This window comes from Hoplias malabaricus, chromosome 2, assembly GCF_029633855.1.
Source record: "Hoplias malabaricus isolate fHopMal1 chromosome 2, fHopMal1.hap1, whole genome shotgun sequence".
Taxonomy (NCBI): domain Eukaryota; kingdom Metazoa; phylum Chordata; class Actinopteri; order Characiformes; family Erythrinidae; genus Hoplias; species Hoplias malabaricus.
In genome coordinates this window covers 8,397,800-8,418,332 of record NC_089801.1, presented here as the reverse complement: position 1 = coordinate 8,418,332, position 20,533 = coordinate 8,397,800, and the positions used below count along the sequence as shown (strand labels likewise).

Genomic DNA, 20,533 nt, shown 5'->3' with positions numbered 1-20,533 from the left:
ACATCCATTATCTGTAAGCGCTTATCCAATTCAGGGTCGTGGTGGGTCCAGAGCCTACCTGGAATCATTGGGCGCAAGGCGGGAACACACCCTGGAGGGGGCGCCAGTCCTTCAGAGGGCAACTCACACAAACCCACGCGGACACAGGGAGAACACACCACACTCCCCACAGACAGTCATTCGGAGCGGGAATCGAACCCACAACCTTCAGGTCCCTGGAGCTGTGTGACTGCGACACTACATGCTGCACCACCGTGCCGCCCCCACTTTCTTATATGAGGCTATTTCGGCAACATGGACAAAACCACATGGTCTTCTTAAAACCTGTTCATCAGACTTGGCATTGCTTGCAGAGCGAAAGGCATTATGTTTTTATGTATCCAACTCACGTGTCATTATTGACTGTACATAAGGTCTGTAGAGACCGGATTATACAACTTCAATCCTGAAATGTAGGATATTAATACTACCTCCATTGCCTCTGCGAAGGATGTGCACTATTTCTGCAAGTATCTGATGGCATCCAGCCATGAAATCATTAATGTAGTCAGATACTGATGTCGCATGGTCAGTTTTGTATCAAGCACCATACCAACTCACCCCAATGGTCCCGGAGGGTGCTACTTCACTCCAAAGAAAACAGTTCCACTGCAAGAAATCTTATCTATGGACTGAACCTCCATGTACATAAAAGATAGTGTCAGTTCACAGATCTTTGAGCTCCTTTAAACATTTGCATAGGGCAGCTATACAGCTGGAAAATACACTTTGATTTGTTCAGCTTTGATTTGACATTTTTAAAATATATGAGAAACATTTGTTTAATGTATAATAATAGATACTAACACAATCTTTCCATCTAACAAATGACACAACACACATTCATGTTTTCATTTCGCAAAACAATAAGCATGGCGCCTCACACGGGTAAAAAAAAAAAAGAGAGGGAAAAATAGTGAAAATATATTTTATTCGTTCTATTATTTATGTTTTCCATTATTTTATGTGTGAATTAAATAAAAACTGCACATTTTCTAAATATTATTTTTTTTCAAAAGTTGTATTTTAACTGGGGGATGTTGTCTTTGACTAATATTTAAATTTGTTTGATGATCTGAAACATTTAAGAGTGAAAAACGTACAAAAAAATAAGAAATCATGAAGGGGCACACACTTGTGTGTGTGTGTGTGTGTGTGTGTGTATATTGGCTATATATTGCATATATATATATTGGCTAATTGTTTGTGAATCAATGCAGTGCAAGTCACACACGCACACATTTGTGAATAAACACTCTGATTCAAGTGCTGTTATTTAAGCCTTCTGGAGGTGTTGTGGACTTAATTAAGTGAAACACCAATGAGAGGAGGTGCCTGCCTGGTGGCCCCTGTGAAGAGCTAGTGATACAGTGGCTGGTTTGGGTACTCATGGGCTGGGCTCAATGAATAACCATAGCTAGTAAGGATAGCTGGTTGTGATCGGATCATAAACAGCCACAGCAACTTTAGAGTTGAAGTGTAGGATTCAACAGGAATTTTAGTGGCTGCAGGTAGGAAAAGAGTGTGGTGGGCCCTATGTGAAGTTCTAATGGATTGGGATATTTTTCATCTTATCTTGTGTCTGATTATAATTAATCATTGATAAGAAAAGTCTAGTGGGAAAAAATGGTGAAATATTCTGCCAAAAATACTCAGTAACACTTTTCCTTTCCATGAATCTTGGTCAGCAGGCATCTTTCCATGAAAATTTAATTGCTTGTTTGCATAAAGCATATGTAAATATATAACCATGTCATGCTTTGTGTAAAAGATCATAAGTTACTAGTGCAAACTTCCTTATATTTGTATATTTTCTGACTGGATTTTTGGTGCTCCACCAATGGCTTAGAGAACATACCGTCCACTGAAAAGGAACATGTGCTTTAGTGAACGGTTAGGAACATTCTGATTGTGCAAGCTGGTAAAACAATGTTGTGATATTGCATGATATCGCAAACCAAATCATAACATTACCAAATAATTCTGAGCAGTTAAGCAATTATAAAACAGTAACTTAATAACTAGTGGTTGTTCATTTTTCATCAACATGGAAAAAAACAGAGACATGGATTATTTTCAAGTTGATTCAAAGGATTATTTTCATTTGTCTTTCAGTGATGTACACTTTAAATATTATTTTTCTAATGGTGACATTTATCAACTTGTGATTTGTAAAATGTAGTTTTTACTTAAAGGCTAAGCACCACTTAATGGACCTCCATGAATATTTCACATTATTGTAGTTACTGACATAAATAAGTATGAATTAAAATGAAAATAGCAGCTTAATTTGCTTTAAAACTGACAATCTTATTAAATTGACGGAAAAACCCGAGCTCGCTACGGAAATTCTTGAACGCAACAGTGACGTCACTGGTGGACAACAGCTGAACGACGCCGCGGTAAAACACCGTTATGACTGACTGTTATGACAGTATCTAGCTAAATAACCAACATTATTCATGACAATAGCCTAGCAATAAGCTAAACTCAAATTTAGAGGTACCGTTATTCTTGTAAATGTGATCGAAGTCGAACTCGAATTCATCCGACACTATAAACCTCCGTAATGCAGCTACGTAGCCGAGTATAATCTGAGCCACCGAGTTTAGCGAGTCAAGCTAACGTTAACTAACACCAACTAAAACAGGCGAAGTGAGTGTCCTTACTCTGTTTACCTCCATGTTACAGAGGCTCTTCAACACCTTTCGTTGGTGTCCTTACCAGCCAAAAACAACACACCTTTTCGTCATTTTGCATTAAATTAAGTGCAGCTTCTAGAGTGTTGTCCACCATCTACGTCACAGGCAAGACGCCTATTAGAGTTTCCGAACACCGTTGTGGGGGGGGGACAATGGTCTTTTAAACCTTATTCCTTGAATTAGTAAGAAATAACATGTTTTCTGACTATCAATAAACACAAGTTAGGAACTCAAATTCCACTGTATTTATTTGTTTGACACTTTCATAGAGCTGCTGCTTAGCCTTTAAAAATATTGAAAAATAGGTTTTAAACAGAGTGAATGAAAGACAATTCTATGGCAGTTGCACAGCAGTGTATGAAGCTGTTATTGATGTCACATCCTGGTATCTTTGTAATCTTTTAACTTATTATTATACCAGCTCTTGTTGGGAAATTGATTTGATTTCTTTTATGATTGTAGACAAAGATGCCACTTCATTAGGTAACCATTGTGCCTTGCTTCGTCTTTAGACTTCAGAAGATTATTAAAAAAACTGCGCATGCTAAACACACTGTGCAGGAATGAATTTTCATTGTGAAAAATATTGTTACTACAGCCTGAGAAAATGGACGGTATTGATTTTAACAACTGAAACACCTGCACATGTAGACTCCATGAAGGATTACACACATTTAGATCCCAGAGGTAAAAACACTTTCATAGTAGCAGCAAATGTCTCCCTAAGTGTTAGCGTCCACATCAATGGAAACGTCTCGCATATACAACTCACCCATGGCGTGGTCACGGATGAACCCCGCATTCCATGAGAGATGTTTGCTTTTGCAACTATCACAGATAACGCTCTGGATGTTCCATTTGAGCCTTTGATGAATGCTCTTTATGCAATTTATATTTACCTCATGGTTTTGAAACTTATATTATGATGCTTCAAACCATGTTAGGATATGAATTTTCTATCAACATTTTCACTCATATTTTGCCCATATCCCAACTTTTTTGGAGTGTCATAGGCATCAAATACAAAATTTGTTTATATTTAAAATTTCTAGAGGATTAAAAATATCACAGATTCTCATTTATATTATATTTTACAACTTTTCTGGAAATAGGTACATATCTGCTGATGTCAATGCATTAATATTTTTCTAATTTGGAGATATGAATAAATCTACCAGGATTAGCATTACAAAAAAATAACAATTTATTCCTGCAGGGTACGAAATGCAGTGTAGTGCAGTTAATCACCTTGAATCATCTTGTAAAGCATCTTGAAGTCATACCTGTGATCACTTTTTCTTTGAAATTCATAAACGAAAAGAAGTCAGTTTAAAGAGCCACTACAATGCCTTTTAGTGCCGCTTTATAGCATTACTGTCCTTGTGTGTGATTTAATAATTGTCTCACTTCATTGTTAAACATAGTTATGAGGTTAATGATTGAATGTAAAATGGTGACCCAGAAACTGACACTAGGATGTCAAAGGAATATCATCGGAAGAATGAGAGAAAACAAATGAGGCAAGTGGACAAAACAGTTGACAAATGTGAACAAGAACTGTGCACTTATTTCCACCACAAACCCATAGAAACAAAAGCATTCAAAAGATGTTATTTGTTTTAGATTTCACTAAATGGATGCATGTGGTTTGAGATGCACAGATGAAGACACTGGGCTAATGTTGATATAAAGGGAGTCTCAAAAGTAAGGAAAAAGAGTCCCCCAAAATACAGTGAACGTATCGTCAACAACTGGTTTGAAATACCACTGATATGACTATGTAATATTACTATGTATTCATAACTGTGGTCAAATGAATGTGTATAAAAGGCATATAATGATGACAAGTAGGGATTGTATCCTCTTTTGCAATGAAGAGAAAACCTGACAATGTTGGAGTGCCCACGCCCATGTATAGGGGAGGGGTGAAGTTATGATATAAATGTAGACACTTGTGAAGATAAGCTACAAGACACAGATTTGGAGAACGCAAGAGATTTTGAGCGAAATGGAATCTTTTTGAAAAGAAAAACTAGGCCATTTTAATATATTTCAGAAGAATCAATATTCTCATCAGCTATAGCTCAATTACACTAAGGTAAGTTTGGATGGTTTATTTAAAACAGTATGTAACATTATTTCTTATAAATTGGAAGTTGTTGTATATATTTAAATGCCTGATTTTATATATTTTTCTTTCTATTTATTGAATATATTTTGGAAACGTCAATGTTCACTGAACCCGAAGCAGGTAAATATAAATATATATATATATATATATATATATATATATATATATAATATATACATATATAAACTACATTACATTAAAACTACTTGTAATTGACAAATGGTTTCTAGAAGCAATTTAAATCCCTTAAGTGCCATTAAACAGTGCCATTAAAGACTGTGCATTCAGTGAGGATAAAAATGAACCCTTTGGTCAAATGTGTTTGAATCTGTAAGTCAAAGTGCAGCAGTCTCATTTTTGAGCGTTTGCTTTATTGACTTCTTTTCTCTCACTTTTCCAGTTATAAATAGCCAGATGCTTATTCAAATGGCATTACTTATCTGCTTTAACTTGCTGTGTAAATGTACTGTGTAAAACGAACAGAGGGTCTTATCAGCTAAGGAAAATAAATGTACTAATGGATCTCACATAGTCTGTTGCCTAATGGATGAAAGATGCATTTGCACCTTGACACATATCAGAGTAATAATGTACACACTTGAAGTGAAAAAAAGACATGTTTGTACAAGGTTTGTGGATGAGGTTGTGATGAAACTGGCCTTTTTTTGAATGTAGGGGACTTTGCAAACTATAGATCATTTTAAATCTGTGTAATATTTCAGGTGAAAATAATTCAACTATATATATATTTCAAATTCAATATAAAAAAATGAAATGAGGACTACATGATATAATTAGCCTAAAATGCAATCAAAAAATTTTTGTTATAAACAAAAAAATTAGCAATTATTCATTCATTCATTCATTCATTATCTGTCATTATATAATTTATTCATTAATAAATAGGGTCCGGAGCATATCCAGACTTATTGGGCACAAGGCAAATCAGCAATTAGTATTTTTATAATTAATAATAATTAGTTTTTACTTGGGTTGATATGGTGTCGCTGCCACAAAGCTCCTGTAGCCTGGGGTCCTGTCTGTGAGGAGTGTGTTGTGTGCAAATATTCAATGTGTGTTCCTGCCTTGCCCAAAAATAATCCAGATAGCAGTTACAGAAGATGAATGAATGATTCTGAAGCGATCCTTTCACTGAGTGAACATACTGTTATGGATTGTCCAGTGAGTGTAATGTACTGCCATGTCATAAAACGTTTATGGTTTCCCTTCCAAGAACTCAGAGGTGTCATCAAGGCTAGAATTGCATCAATGGGGCACCGCTTCTCCAGACACAGAATGTCTGATTTGGACGGCTTGCCTCAAGGCCGCTTTTCTTTCAGCGAAGAGGCACCTCCACGGTACTCCTCAAGTCAGGGGGATCAGGACACTGTTAGAAATGTTCAGGCTGGCAGCACCATTGGTGAAGTCAGTATCAATGTGGAAGAGCAGTCTAACCACCGAATTTCCAAGCAGGACGGCAGACGACCGTCCATTTACAGCACCATGGATGCAGTGCCTCATCTGGAGTTCTACTCGAATGCCACAGCCACGGGACGTTTGCGGCGTAGCAGGCCTTCTCTGGAAGCTCTCCGCAAAGCTTATGAGGTAAGTGCACTTTAAATCCACTACCTTTTCTTATTCTTTCCAGTGTACAAACCTCAAATGTTAGGGCAGTGTGTGAAATGCTTTTAAAGAACTGAAAAATAATTACTAACATCTGGCTGATGTGTATTAAATGAAAACATGGCACATATAACACCATGGCCACAATGTGTCCACATCACGTTTCAAAAAAGGTGTTACAGAAGCATGTTTACTGATGTTTACCTTTCCTTTTAACGGGACTTAATGGGAAAAGCATTCCCTCATTTGGAGACTGAACTGATCCATATTTGAAAGCATTTGTTTTGCCATTCTCCTGTTAGCTGTATGTGGCTTTCTTTCTTGTATCTCTCACATAATTTGCCACATATTCTTAATAAGAGACCAGTCTGGACTCCTGGAAGGCCAGTCTAACACTCACATTCTCTGATTACGCAGTCATGGTGTTGTAGGATATGGCTTGGCTTTAACGTATTGAAATGGAGATCCATTATCATTAAGACAGCATACGTTACACAAACATGTTTCTATATCTTTCAGCATTAATGTTGCCTTCAAAGATATACAGGCTACACATTCCATAGTCACTAACACAGCGCTTTTCATAAAGCACTGGTTTTTGAAATTTACACTTGCTTATGGTGTGGACGGTCTCATTATTTTTGACTCGTGGCACAGACCGTTTAAACAGTCTAAAAGGCTTACCCATCAGACCACTATATCACATATTTTCATGTGTCAGTCCAGTTCAAGCTGAAGATCAGGGCGATAGCAGCATTTCTTTCTTGTTTGTATTCAGGAACGCAGGGACAAAATAGTGTTTACTCACAAAGTAGCCTATGTGGGGACCACTAAACCACTTGATTTATTATTGATTTAAACCTCTTGACACATTTTGGGCAAAGTTTATTGTACATCTGAAGCAGGAATCAGTGAGTAAGATTAGTACATCTCAACTGTGCAATGCATTTATTCAGATAAAATATGTATCCACATGAACATAAGTAGTGTTCAGAAACTGGGTGAAAAACATGCACAGACTTTATACTATGTGAAAGTACCGGGAACGTAAAATTGCACTGCTGAAATTATTTGAAATTCATTCACTATCTGTAAGCGCTTATCCAGTTCAGGGTCACGGTGGGTCCAGAGCTGACCTGGAATCATTGGGCGCAAGGCGGGGATACACCCTGGAGGGGGCGCCAGTCCTTCACAGGGCAACACACACACACACACTCACACATTCGGAGGAAACCCACGCGGACACAGGGAGAACACACCAACTCCTCACAGACAGTCACCCGGATGAGGAATCGAACTCACAAACTCCAGGCCCCTGGAGCTGTGTGACTGCGACACTACCTGCCCTAAGGCTGAAATTTAATTTCCATTACTCATGTAGTCCTCAACTGGGTTATAGATTTCAAGTCGGTCCTGATTACTTTAGTTACTGCATAATCTGTGTCCCCCATAATAGACACATTTTGGGCAAAGTGGGATTACATGGATTAGGGTTATATGGAGTAAGACCTTTCCCGGATGCTCAAACATGATTGCATTTCATATATAGGATGTTTTTGAACATTTCTCAAAGTGTTTGGTTGTAAATGGCAATATCCTAAAGATCTTAATAAATTTGATGTATCTATGAATGCGTCTCTGTGTGTTTCAGGATGGTGAATCAAGCAGCAATATGGGTGACTCAGGAACTGGAAGCCTTTCAGCCATCCCAGAGCAAGGGGAGGAGAACAGTCCAGAGGGAAAACCAGTTCAGCCAGTCCGTTTTGGCTGGGTCACAGGCGTTATGGTAAGGGTAACCTTATGACTTTTTTTTTTGTACAGCTGCTCATTGATCATTTCTTTTGAAACGAAGGATAATTTGGTCCCATTTGCCGGGATACCAGCTTTTCTTCTGGGAAGGCATTGCATTAGCTGTAGCAACATTTCTCTAAGGATTTGATTGCCTTCAGCTGCAAGAATATTAGTGGGATCAGATACCGATATGTTTTGAATCACAAATGTCAGAGGTACTAAACGTGTTTCATTGCTTCAGAGAATGCCTGGGAGGTCTATGCCCCTCAATCCAAAGCTCATGTGCAGCTGCTCTCATTTCATTACCTGCCTTTCTGTAGATATTGTATAGGATATGTGTCCAAAAAGGGTACCTACTAACTATAGAACATTATGTATGTGTCTGCACACTTGATTACTGGGTTTTTAAACATGTCCAACTGTTTTCAGATTCGCTGTATGCTGAATATCTGGGGAGTTATTCTTTTCCTGAGATTGTCCTGGATTACATCTCAAGCAGGCATCAGTGAGTAAAATCCCTACAGTACGACCCTGCTAGAACACAGGGTTTAGATAAGATGTAAATCTAGATGAATAGTTCTAGCACTCAAAAACTGGGAGAAAACATACAGATACGTACTCACACACAAAATACTGAGGACTTTATGTAGGTCCCAGGATTTAAAAGGGCTACTAGTTAATAAACAGGTCCTACCTGTTACGTTTGCTTATTGTTTAAAAGAGTAAAAAATTCTCCATCCCTGAGAATTCAAACCTCTTCCATTTTCACGCAGTTCTCACGTGGGTTATCATCTTCATGTCCATCCTGGTGACATCAGTTACGTCATTATCTGTGTCTGCCATATCCACCAATGGGAGAGTCTCATCAGGTGAGTGACAAATGACACATGAATATTTCCACCCTTTGGATTGGTTTCTTGTGATTTTTTATTGTAAATATTTTCGTCCTTAAGGTGGTGCCTACTTTATGATTTCACGCACTTTGGGTCCTGAAATGGGGGGTCCCATTGGAGTGGTGTTCTCCTTTGCCAACGCCCTTGGTTGTGCCCTCAACACTGTGGGTTTTTCAGAGACAGTCCGAGATCTCCTCATTGTAAGTAAAACTGTGTAAAGTGATATCACATATATTGTAATAATGGCCATGTATTTTGGCAGTTTAAATGTAGAATGATGTAGAGCCGTTGTTCTCTATATTTATAAAGGTGCAAGCATAACTTCAGGCTACTGAGGGAATTTTGTTCTGTTCTATTGCTAAAAGATGGAATTGTTGAATATTGTGAGGAATCAAATATTTTTTTGCTCTGTAATTACTGACCTAGCATTTAAAAACATTATAAACATAGCACAAAAAGTAAGGAAATTTTTGTTTGGTAGATTATTTCTTTGTTGTAACAATGCTTCTTGGCAATAAATCTTATATCGCTGGAAGCCTGTTCATTTCCCTTTTAAATCATCCAGTCCACCGAACACCAAACGAGTCAATGGCAGAATAAGCTGTTTGGCTTTGGCAGAGAGGATTTGACAATTTTTTCATGGGCGTAACCCACATACTCAGCTCTACTGCTCATCCAAGCAAATGCATGTTCCTTACAAATGGGGCACCATTTAAAAGGGAAAATAACAGGCTTTCCAACGATATAAGATTCATTGCCAAGAAGCATTGTTATAACAAAGAAATAATCTACAAACACAAATGTCCTTACTTTTTGTGCTATGTTTATTAATACCTTTTACTTAACATCCCCACTACAAAAAAGAACTGTCTGCACAACCTGAACAGCTTTTATTTATTTGTTTGTTTGTTTGTGATCTTAAGTCTAATTTTTGCATTTGCATCTTTTGTTATGACTGTGTTTTGTGCTGTTTTTACACAGTGTAATGCAGTAATATCTGCTTCCTCTTTTTATAAAACAGGAGTATAATGCTGTAATGGTGGATGAAATCAATGACGTACGTATTATAGGTACCATCACAGTGACTTTGCTTCTGCTCATTTCATTGGCTGGAATGGAATGGGAGTCAAAGGTAAGTGCTGCAGATGAAAATATATGCTTTTTTTTCAATTTCTATTTGTACCAGTTTATCTTCCATGCCTTTAGCTTTGAGCTAACAGGAGGGTCTCCCTCTCATTCCCAGACCCAAATCCTGTTCTTCCTTGTTCTGATGGTGACGTTCATAAACTATTTTGTGGGCACTGTTATTCCAGCCACTCCAGAGAAGCAGGCAATGGGTTTCTTCAATTACAGAGGTATTCTTACTTATTTGTAACATTTGAAAGCCCTATAATTTACATTGTATATTTGAAAGTGCAATTTCTTGTTGTTGTGTGAGAACTTTGCTTGTTGATGCTCTGAATTCTTCTCAAACTGAGATACTGTCCTTATCAGCTGAGATTTTTGTGGAGAATCTCTTTCCTGACTGGAGAGGCTCACAAGGCGATTTCTTCCAGATGTTTGCCATATTCTTTCCTTCTGCTATCGGCATCCTGGCAGGTGCCAATATCTCTGGTGACCTGAAGGTAACTCTACAGACATATATTGCACCTCTGGAGCTTAACGAAAGTCTGTGGCCAATATACACTGACTGTTGGGTTTTGTGCTTTTTCATAAGGATCCAGAGATTGCCATCCCAAAAGGAACACTCATGGCCATCTTCTGGACCACAATAAGCTATTTAGCGATTTCTGTAACTGCAGGTGAGTTCCCAAAGAATAGTACATTTCCATCCAAGAGATCTCTTGGCTTATATACTATCAGCCAAAACAGCAACACCAAATAGACTGCTGGTTTACCGTATGCCTCCATGGAGTCTGAAGGTGTCTTGTATTAGGTGGCACTTAAACATCCTACAAGACACAGTTCAGCAGGTCATAAGATAGACAGTCATCAGATTTTGTAGTTTCAGTACAACCGTTTGAAGACACAGATATTTAGGGAATTTGGAAACAACGCATTAAAAATATATATGTGTGTGTGCTGCAAGAGGCCAGTGCCATCAAGGAATACCTTTAACCTGAAAGGTGGCATTAGTCAAACTTATCTCCACATGAATTTTATTGACACAGGGGTTTGCTGGCCAAACTGCCCAGAGCATAGCACTCCCTCCACCAACCGGCATATTAGAAACGCGGTCATTATGTTTTGACTTCTAAGCGCATATTCCAACTGCTGCTTCAGTGTCTTTTTTTTCACATTATTCCTCTCTTGCTATCTGACTCATGTCCATGATTTCAGGAGCGTGTGTGGTGCGTGATGCCTCTGGAAACCTGAATGATAGCTTGCCGTTGAATTTTTCCGGGCCCTGCGAGGGTTTAGGTTGCAAGCTAGGCTGGAACTTCACCCACTGTGAGCAAAGCCATACCTGCTCCTTCGGCATGTCCAACAGCTTCCAGGTATGGCGTTTTGTTAGCTGCCATCATTGTGTACGTCTGAGCATCACTTATGAGATACAATTCTCATTTATTTCTAAATTCTGTTAATTAGCAAGGTGATGTTAAAATCATTCTATTCTTTCAACTTTATTTCAAATTGGAGTACACTCAGGTTGTCCCTCATTTACAATGTAACCCGAAGTAATACATGAAATGAGAAGATGAAATTCTTAAGGCAATATAACTTAAGGCAAATAAGATAAAAAGCAAAGTAAAACTAAATTATAGTAGTTTGAAAATGATTAATATTCAAGAGAGTGATTTTTAAGGATCTGGGGGCATTTTAATTTTTTAGCATATTCAGTAGAATATTTGTCTGGTTAGTTAACCCAAACAGGTTTTACCAGGGTCAGCTTATTTAAGTACCGATTTAGAGAATGAAATTATAAGGCTATGCAAAAGATACTGCAAATAAGACACAAGCTGGGAACACTATGTGAACATACCAGTGTACACCTTGTAAGTGGGAGAGAGAGAAAGAGAGCACCATCAGCTGGAATAACTGATTTCATCATGCTTTTAATGTTTTCCAATACAGCGAAAACATAAATAGATGTGTTGAAACCTAACAGTTTTTTGGTATAAGATTTGTATTTGTTTTTTAAGGTGCTGAGTTTGATCTCAGGCTTCGGGCCTCTAATCACTGCTGGTGTGTTTGCAGCCAGCCTTTCCTCAGCACTTGCTTTCCTGGTATCTGCACCCAAAGTCTTCCAGGTAAGATGTACTGCCAGTAAGCAGCACTAGATATAGGGACAGCATCATGGAATTGAATGAAGCCTAAACTTTTCCAGTAGGTAAACACTACTGGAAATTCTTTCTAGTCTATGTTTGGAATGAACTGGTTCTGTGATTAACCAAATGACGCTGCACATTCTTTAGATAGAGATTTTGAAATCTCTGTTGTTTTGGGTTTCCTCAGTGTCTCTGCAGGGACAACATATATCCCTACATAGACTTCTTTGCAAAGGGTTATGGAAAAAACGATGAGCCACTGCGTGCCTACATCTTGACTTACTTTATTGCGCTGGCATTTATTCTGATTGGTGAGTTTTCAAGTTCTTTTTTTACAAATGTGTCTACATACTTTTAGAAACATAGTTTGACTCTGATAAGTAATACAAACTTTGCTGGATGTTTATTTTAATATTACGGTTTATTTGGCAACCTTATCTATGCTCCGGCAAAAGATTTTTGATTGTCCTATGTACTTTGAACTTTAACAATAAAAAACATGGCTCTAAGATTCATCCCTGTGCAATTCTCTTGTTTTTTTCAGCCGAGCTGAATGTCATCGCGCCTCTGATCTCTAATTTCTTTCTTTGTTCCTACGCTCTCATCAACTTCAGCTGCTTCCATGCCTCCATTGCCAACTCCCCAGGTGAGCAGACCCTACCATGGGTAGGAGTCCTCTCATTGTATAGTACACTTAGAGTAATATCTTTCTAACCATTCGTAATATGTCTTCAATGTGTGTAAAATGAATATTAAGGTTATTGCCTTACAGAGATTATTAGAAGTAAGTTTTGCTGAAATCCATAGCTTGAGCAGAAGTAGAAAAGCACTAGCTCCAAAAACTACCAGAACTACAGTGGAAATTCTTTGTGCCACTAGCATCTTTCAGTACTGGAAATGTTTTGGCTTTTCTTCATCTGAAATCTAATTTTACTGCCCTTACTTCAATGTGTGTGATCAGTCAAAAAACATCACACCGACAAAACAGAACTACAGTAATCGCAAAAAAAAAAAAAAGGAATTTGTGACTAACATGAATGGATAAAACTGAACAAGGAGAATGCACTTTCTCAGGAAAGTACAAATCATACACACTTACATTCACATTAATGGTATTTAGCAAATGCTCCTATACAGAGCAAGTGTTGAGTCATCTTGGTCAAAAAAATACATCCTCACTAGTTGAAATATGAGAGTTCAAATTCCAATTAGAGAACATGCCACAAAATACAGGAATCATTGCTGAAACCCAAAGAGTGAAATACAAAATAAAAATAAGTGCAATACCATACCTCAATATTGATCAATCTCTATTAAAACTGCAGTGCTCTCAATGTTTTACTAGGTACATTTACTTGAGTAAACTTAACTAAATACTACACACCTCTGTCCACATAAAAAAGAGAAAGCAAAGAGGCAGACTTGTCCTTTGTGCCTTATATGGGTCAATGCCTTTAGGCAGTTTGTCACAAAATGATATTTTCCATTACTACACTGTAGGTTGGAGGCCATCATTCAAATACTACAGTCGTTGGACTGCTCTGTTTGGAGCCGTCATCTCTGTGGTGCTGATGTTCCTGCTTACCTGGTGGGCAGCTCTCATCACGTTTGGCATCATCCTCTTTCTTTTTGGCTATGTAACATACAAGAAACCAGGTAAGGGACTCATATCTTACCATTGTTACCTGTTTGAATTGAATTTAGATCAATGGAGATTTCAAGTACGTCAAAAATTATGATCAAACGGCTTTTTAAATGTATTTATTTATTTTATTTTAGAGGTCAACTGGGGGTCATCCGTCCAAGCCGGTACCTACAATATTGCTCTGTCCTATTCAGTGTCTCTGGCAAATGTAGAAGACCATGTCAAAAACTTCAGGTAACATAATTAATACGTTCATTTGACTTTTTTCTGGTGAAATGATTTGTAGATGTTCACCCTGTTTGCGTGTCTGTCTGGTTTGCATTTACCTTTTTTTCCTTTGTTGCAGGCCACAATGTCTGGTTCTGACTGGGCCTCCTAATTTGCGTCCAGCTCTAGTGGACTTTGTGGGCTCTTTCACCAAGAACGTCAGTCTGATGATCTGTGGAGACATTCTCATGGTAAGAGACTCTACATCCGCCTGTTTCAAAGAAACCGGAATAAACTCAAGACAGTAGTTTTTGGGCACATAAATCACAGTAACACATGGCCTCATAAGGATATTTGAGGCTGATTTTTACAAAATGATGATGACATTAAAAAATTACCAAATAAACCAATGTCCTACTAATGTTTTTCTGCCAGGCTGTGATGTAATTTAACAGTTGGCTGCTGTTACTAGTCAATATGATGGTCAATGTCTTTATCTATGAACAGCCAAGTGTGTTAGTAATCCAGCACATTAATATTGAATTCAATACATACAGTAGTTTTTGAGTGTTTGAGGGCACCTGCTCATTCAACATAATTCTAATGTTATTAATAGGTTATTAATCTAAACAAATCTCTTTATAAAATGGGTTGATCAAGGTCAATTTTTCTCCTGTTTCAGGACGATGATAAGTCTGGCATATCCCAAAGAAACACAGACAAACTGGTAAAATGGCTGAACTGCAGGAAGGTTCGCTCATTCTACACTCCTTTCAAAGGAGACAGTCTGAGAGAGGGAGCTAGCCATCTCATGCAGGTAAATACTCTCATTGTTTGTTTATGTTGGGCCCATACATTTGAATTTAATCTGATCATATTTGCAACTCTCACTCTTTTAATCCCTCAAAAGGCTTCTGGTCTTGGAAAGATGAAGCCAAATACATTGGTCATTGGGTTCAAGACTAACTGGAAGGAGTGCTCCCCCAGCAGCATGGAGGACTATGTTAGCACCATACAGTGAGTAGCCATAAAGTATTGAGATTTGTTTTTAATCATAAAAACCTTAGCTTCTTATCAATAGCCCTATTAAGAACAGTGTAAAATCAGTTATGCAGAAATGTGAATTCACATCTGAATGGGTCTTGTCTTTCAATCTTTGACATTCATTCATTCATAGAGTGGGATGTATTGAACAATTATAAATGAACACTTATAAGTATTTAAAGGAGCTTCAGTTTAAAAAGGCACTTTTAAATCATTCTTGTAATTTTAACATAACTTTATTCAACTGGTTTTGTCTTTCATTTTCTTTCTTAGTGATACTTTTGACTCAAACTATGGAATGTGTATTCTCAGGATGATGGATGGACTTGACATTACAGAAGAGTTGCAGTGTGAAAGTGTGTACATGTGGAATATATTCAAACCTTTGGTTTGGTGAGATGGGTAGGAGCTGTTTGACTAATGATTGTTGTGTTCTTCTGATAGCAAACCAGGCATTTGAAACAGATGAGGCAATTGAGGCCGACCACAGCGTGAATTCAGAGGGGGAATCAGGTAAAGAAACACTTCCTTAATACTGCATTATTACTATTTTTGCTGTTGCAAACATTATAAACTATACGTATCCACTATTGCTGAGTGCACCCTGTATTTTCTTTTTTTTTTACTAATGCCTCTTTTACACATGAACTCTAGAGAATTTCTTACAGATAATGAATGAATGAATGAATTTTTTTCTACTATCTATATATATATATATATATATATATATATATATATATATAAATAATTTCTACAATCTATTACTGTAACACCATCAACAGAATATATCTTGATTCCATGGGCTGGATGATCTTATTTTTCTGCTTCTTCCTGTCCTCTGTTCCAGATGATGGTGATGATGATGATGAAGGGGATGATGTAAACACAAACCACATTATTAATGATGAGATTCGAACAGTTTTTCAGAACAAACAAGGGAAGAAGACAATAGATATTTACTGGATATCTGATGATGGAGGTAAGATATGATTTCTAAATAAAGCTTGTATTTCGATCTCAAAAGATGCTATTTGTACTGAAGGGTACAATCAGTAGTGGCAACCCAAACTCTGAAAGTTTATTACATTATAAAGAAAATATAACTGATATTTGGCCTATTTGTTTCTGGACACCAATATTAACAACATTCAGAATTAGGGTGAATCCCATTCCTCTGAAAGCTCTTGTTGGGAAATAAACCCACAAATGTCAGTATTTTTTTCTTTAAAACAATCGTATCAATGGTATTGTCTTAATTTAATCTAGTTTTAATTATAACAATTTTCTTCAGAACAAGTATAAAACATCACTAGTAAGCTGATATCTTGGTAGCTAGCTAGTAAAATTACAGTTCCACCTTAAATGGTGAATCAATCACCAGTGCCTCGCGCCTGACGGTACTGCAACATCTAGGGTGGAACTGGAAGGTTCAAGAAAAAGCTGCTGAGTAAGTAGATGAATTCTATTTCAGATCAGAGAAGATTTAGGATAGGGGGCTAATACATGATTGTTGAATACTTCTGAAGGCTTACGATGCCTTAAATTTACCTGAAGTCCTCACTGCAGCAGACTAGTGCACAGCTACTGTACCTTAAGGGCACCTCTAGTAGCCTGGGAATGAAGCACTGCTCTTTCTATTTGTGTTCAGATGGATCCGGCTCTTGAAGAGTCCTCCTGTTTGGTAGGGGAAGGTTTTAACTGCTATACCGTGTAACACTTGGTTACACTCGAAAGGGGTAGGGGTAAAAATAAGATTCACCCTAAAGTTGGAACAGCTGCACAAGGGGGCGTTGGTGTACATGTTCATTTTGTGTTTATTCATTCGTTGATTATCTGTAATCACTTCTCCAATTCAGGGTGAGGGTGTGTCCGGAGCCTACCCGCAATCACTGGGCGCAAAGCAGGAACACACACTGGAGGGGGCCATTTTGTGTTTATGTGCTTGTTAAAATTCTATTATTTAATTAAAATTATTTTACTCTGCGACCCATTTTTTTTTGGCTTGTGACTCATCCAAGGGTCATATCCCAGGGTTTGTTGTAGATAACACTGATGACCTCCACACAGACTGTGATTCCCAGCTCTGGCAGAAAGCCAATGCTATACCAGTAAGGGTGGTTATGTAATCCTCCTCAGACTCCTAACACTGCTGTAGCTTGTTTAATCTGTTAGTTACTCCAGTTGACAGTGCCTAACCAATTCCATAAATGACAATATCCTCTGCCCTTCTTATTCATTCTCTTAGGTCTGACCCTGTTGGTCCCATATCTTTTGACCAGGAGAAAGCGCTGGAGGAAGAGTAAAGTTCGTGTCTTTGTCATTGGGCATCAGCAGACCATGGAGGAGGAACGCAAAGAGTAAAGTTACATTTAAACGTTATTTTAGCTTGAAAGGAACAGGTTATTTATATCATGACCACTAATACCTCCTCTGTCCTCAGGATGATGGTTTTACTGAGAAGGTTTCGACTGGATGTCCGTGAAGTCATAGTGATGACAGACAGTGAACGGCCACCTTTTCCCAAAAAGTGAGAAATCCAGCTTCAAAACCTGAAGTAAAACTTAAGGCATTATTCTGGGACATTTTGGGCTTAAAAGCGGCACGGTGGTGCAGCAGGTAGTGTCGCAGTCACACAGCTCCAAGGACCTGGAGGTTGTGGGTTCAATTCCCGCTCCGGGTGACTGTCTGTGAGGAGTGTGGTGTGTTCTCCCTGTGTCTGTGTGGGTTTCCTCCGGGTGACTGTTTGTGAGGAGTTTGGTGTGTTCTCCCTGTGTCTGCCTGGGTTTCCTCCGGGTGACTGTCTGTGAAGAGTTTGGTGTGTTCTCCCCGTGTCTGCGTGGGTTTCCTCCGGGTGACTGTCTGTGAGGAGTTGGTGTGTTCTCCCTGTGTCCGCGTGGGTTTCCTCCGGGTGACTGTCTGTGAGGAGTGTGGTGTGTTCTCCCTGTGTCTGCGTGGGTTTCCTCCGGGTGACTGTCTGTGAGGAGTGTGGTGTGTTCTCTCTGTGTCTGCGTGGGTTTCCTCCGGGTGACTGTCTGTGAGGAGTGTGGTGTGTTCTCCCTGTGTCTGCGTGGGTTTCCTCCAGGTGCTCTGGTTTCCTCGCACGGTCCATAAACACGTTGGTAGGTGGATTGGCGACTCACAAAATGTCCATAGGTGTGTGTGTTGGCGCCTCCTCCAGGGTGTATTCCTGCCTTGCGCCCAATGATTCCAGGTAGGCTCTGGACCCACCGAACTGAATAAGGGTTACAGATAATGAATGAATGAATTTCTGGCTTAAAATCGTTAACCAACACAGAGTTTAGAACTTTGTGCAAATATGTCATACAACCATTGGAAAAGCTTTCACTATCATTTAATACTGATATTATATATTCTTAGTATTCACTTAAGTCCTCAGGCCAGAGCACTTGTTTTTTAAAAGCTCTTCCCTTCTGTGAGATCAGAAGGGGTTTGTTTTAAACCTGATAACAGCAATAGCACTCATTGGACTGCTGTGTAATATAATCATGTTTAAAAATATGTAGCACTTGTTAAGATTTGGTTCAGGCCACAGTGCAAGTAAACATTTCTTCTTCTTTTTTATAAGCTTGAAGCGCTTCGAGGACTCTATCGCCTCCTTCAGACTCCGAGAGGGACAGCAGGTGGAGGGGTCAGAGCAGCATCAAAGGACAGAGGGACCCTGGAGAATTTTAGACAAGCAGATGGATGCGTTCAGACTGAAGGTGTGTGAGTTGTGAGTGGTTCACATGTGTAAAAGAGCACAATGCAGGACACATGTATCTGTACCAGTGTGGTTATGAATTCATTTTTCCTCATTTTATTCTTGACCCCACTGTGATTATTACAGTCAGAGAGAAAGGTGAGGCTGAATGAGATCATCAGAAGGAATTCCAAGCATGCTGCCCTGGTCTTAGTGTGAGTACTGATCCCAGTCCATAATCATTAACTGATGAATTCCAAACAGATCTGCTTCAGTGTCGGGCTCAAATTGAATCTGTGTAGATTTTAATATTGTTTAAAATTCCTCAGGGATGATTATTGTAATTATATTCTCTTCAGATATTTCTCATGGGTTTTAAAACAAGATACACAAGTGCATTTGTATGGATCTGTAGCCACGTATATTCATTTTGTGTGTGTGTGTGTGTGTGTTTGTGTGTGAAACAGTTCGTTACCTGTCCCTCAGAGTGACTGCCCGAGCTCTCTGTACATGGCTTGGCTGGACACTCTGAGCTGTGGTCTGCACTGCCCTGTCCTGCTGATAAGAGGAAACCAGCAAAATGTTCTCACCTTCTACTGTCAATGAAAGAAACAACTCATCCACAATCAAGCAGCACTTAAGTAATTAATGAAAAAAAGAAACATTTTACTACATATATTGCTTGTTTTACTCCATCTGAAATATTGTTGTGAGCAGCTGAAAGTGTCCTGTAACCTGTAGATATTATATTGGTATTGGAATAAAACACTACTGATTACTTTTTAACTAAAAATGTAAATAAATATGGTTGTAATAAACGACTGTTGTATTAATATCCTACAGAATTGTGTATGAACTAAATTCAACAGTCCGGGATAGACTGAGATATTTCTGGAAATTCTGATAAGTCCAACCTAGCAGTGATAAGAACTCATTTTTCAGCATCTTGCACTGAACAACCAGATTTCTAAAAAGTTCTTACATCTACATTTGGGGATGGGGCAAATGATGAGGATTGCATTGGTGAATTCCTTTTATCGGTGTTTTAGACCGTCAGAATAATGTGAAGTTTTGTGCCCAGGGTGGAGTTTAGTTGAAATGGCTTGGCTTCCATCAAATCTTTGTGAATCCTGGTGGCTTTGCGGGAGACTTGCCTCCAAAACTGGGAGGTTTCTGGATCAAATCTGGCCTGGTCTTAATGGTGGATGGCCTTATAGTTGGGTTGAGTTGAGTTGAAGAGGAAAGTGAGGGAGCAGAGAGTGGGAGAGGAGGAAAGAGGAGGAGGAGATGAGAAGAAGCAGTAAAACAGCACCTGTAGCTTTTAACAACTAATTAATAATAATACCACTACTACTACTTCTTCTGATCCCACTCCGTTCTCTTCTTCAACTGTTCTCTGCCTCTTTTCTCATCTCAGCTACCCCACTACTTTCCTGTCTTTCTCACCCTTACCTCACCTCTGCAAGGGCTTGAACCCACAACCTCTAAC

At 38.6% G+C, this 20,533-nt stretch overlaps 1 protein-coding gene across 1 annotated transcript; it reads left to right on the top strand.

Annotated features, from left to right (window-relative positions):
* Window positions 1–6,141: 6,141 nt before the first annotated feature.
* On the top strand, window positions 6,142–19,671 carry slc12a10.1 (solute carrier family 12 member 10, tandem duplicate 1). Its single transcript, XM_066648845.1, has 26 exons — window positions 6,142–6,477; window positions 8,210–8,281; window positions 8,716–8,791; window positions 9,060–9,155; window positions 9,240–9,379; window positions 10,204–10,311; window positions 10,423–10,534; window positions 10,674–10,804; window positions 10,897–10,981; window positions 11,520–11,677; window positions 12,323–12,430; window positions 12,636–12,759; window positions 12,993–13,094; window positions 13,949–14,104; window positions 14,228–14,327; window positions 14,440–14,551; window positions 14,983–15,117; window positions 15,211–15,317; window positions 15,618–15,700; window positions 15,789–15,857; window positions 16,192–16,323; window positions 17,590–17,701; window positions 17,785–17,871; window positions 18,931–19,066; window positions 19,192–19,259; window positions 19,512–19,671. Exons 1-26 carry the CDS (start codon window positions 6,142–6,144, stop codon window positions 19,648–19,650), a joined length of 3,084 nt encoding a protein of 1,027 aa, XP_066504942.1. The 3' UTR covers window positions 19,651–19,671.
* Window positions 19,672–20,533: the final 862 nt, after the last annotated feature.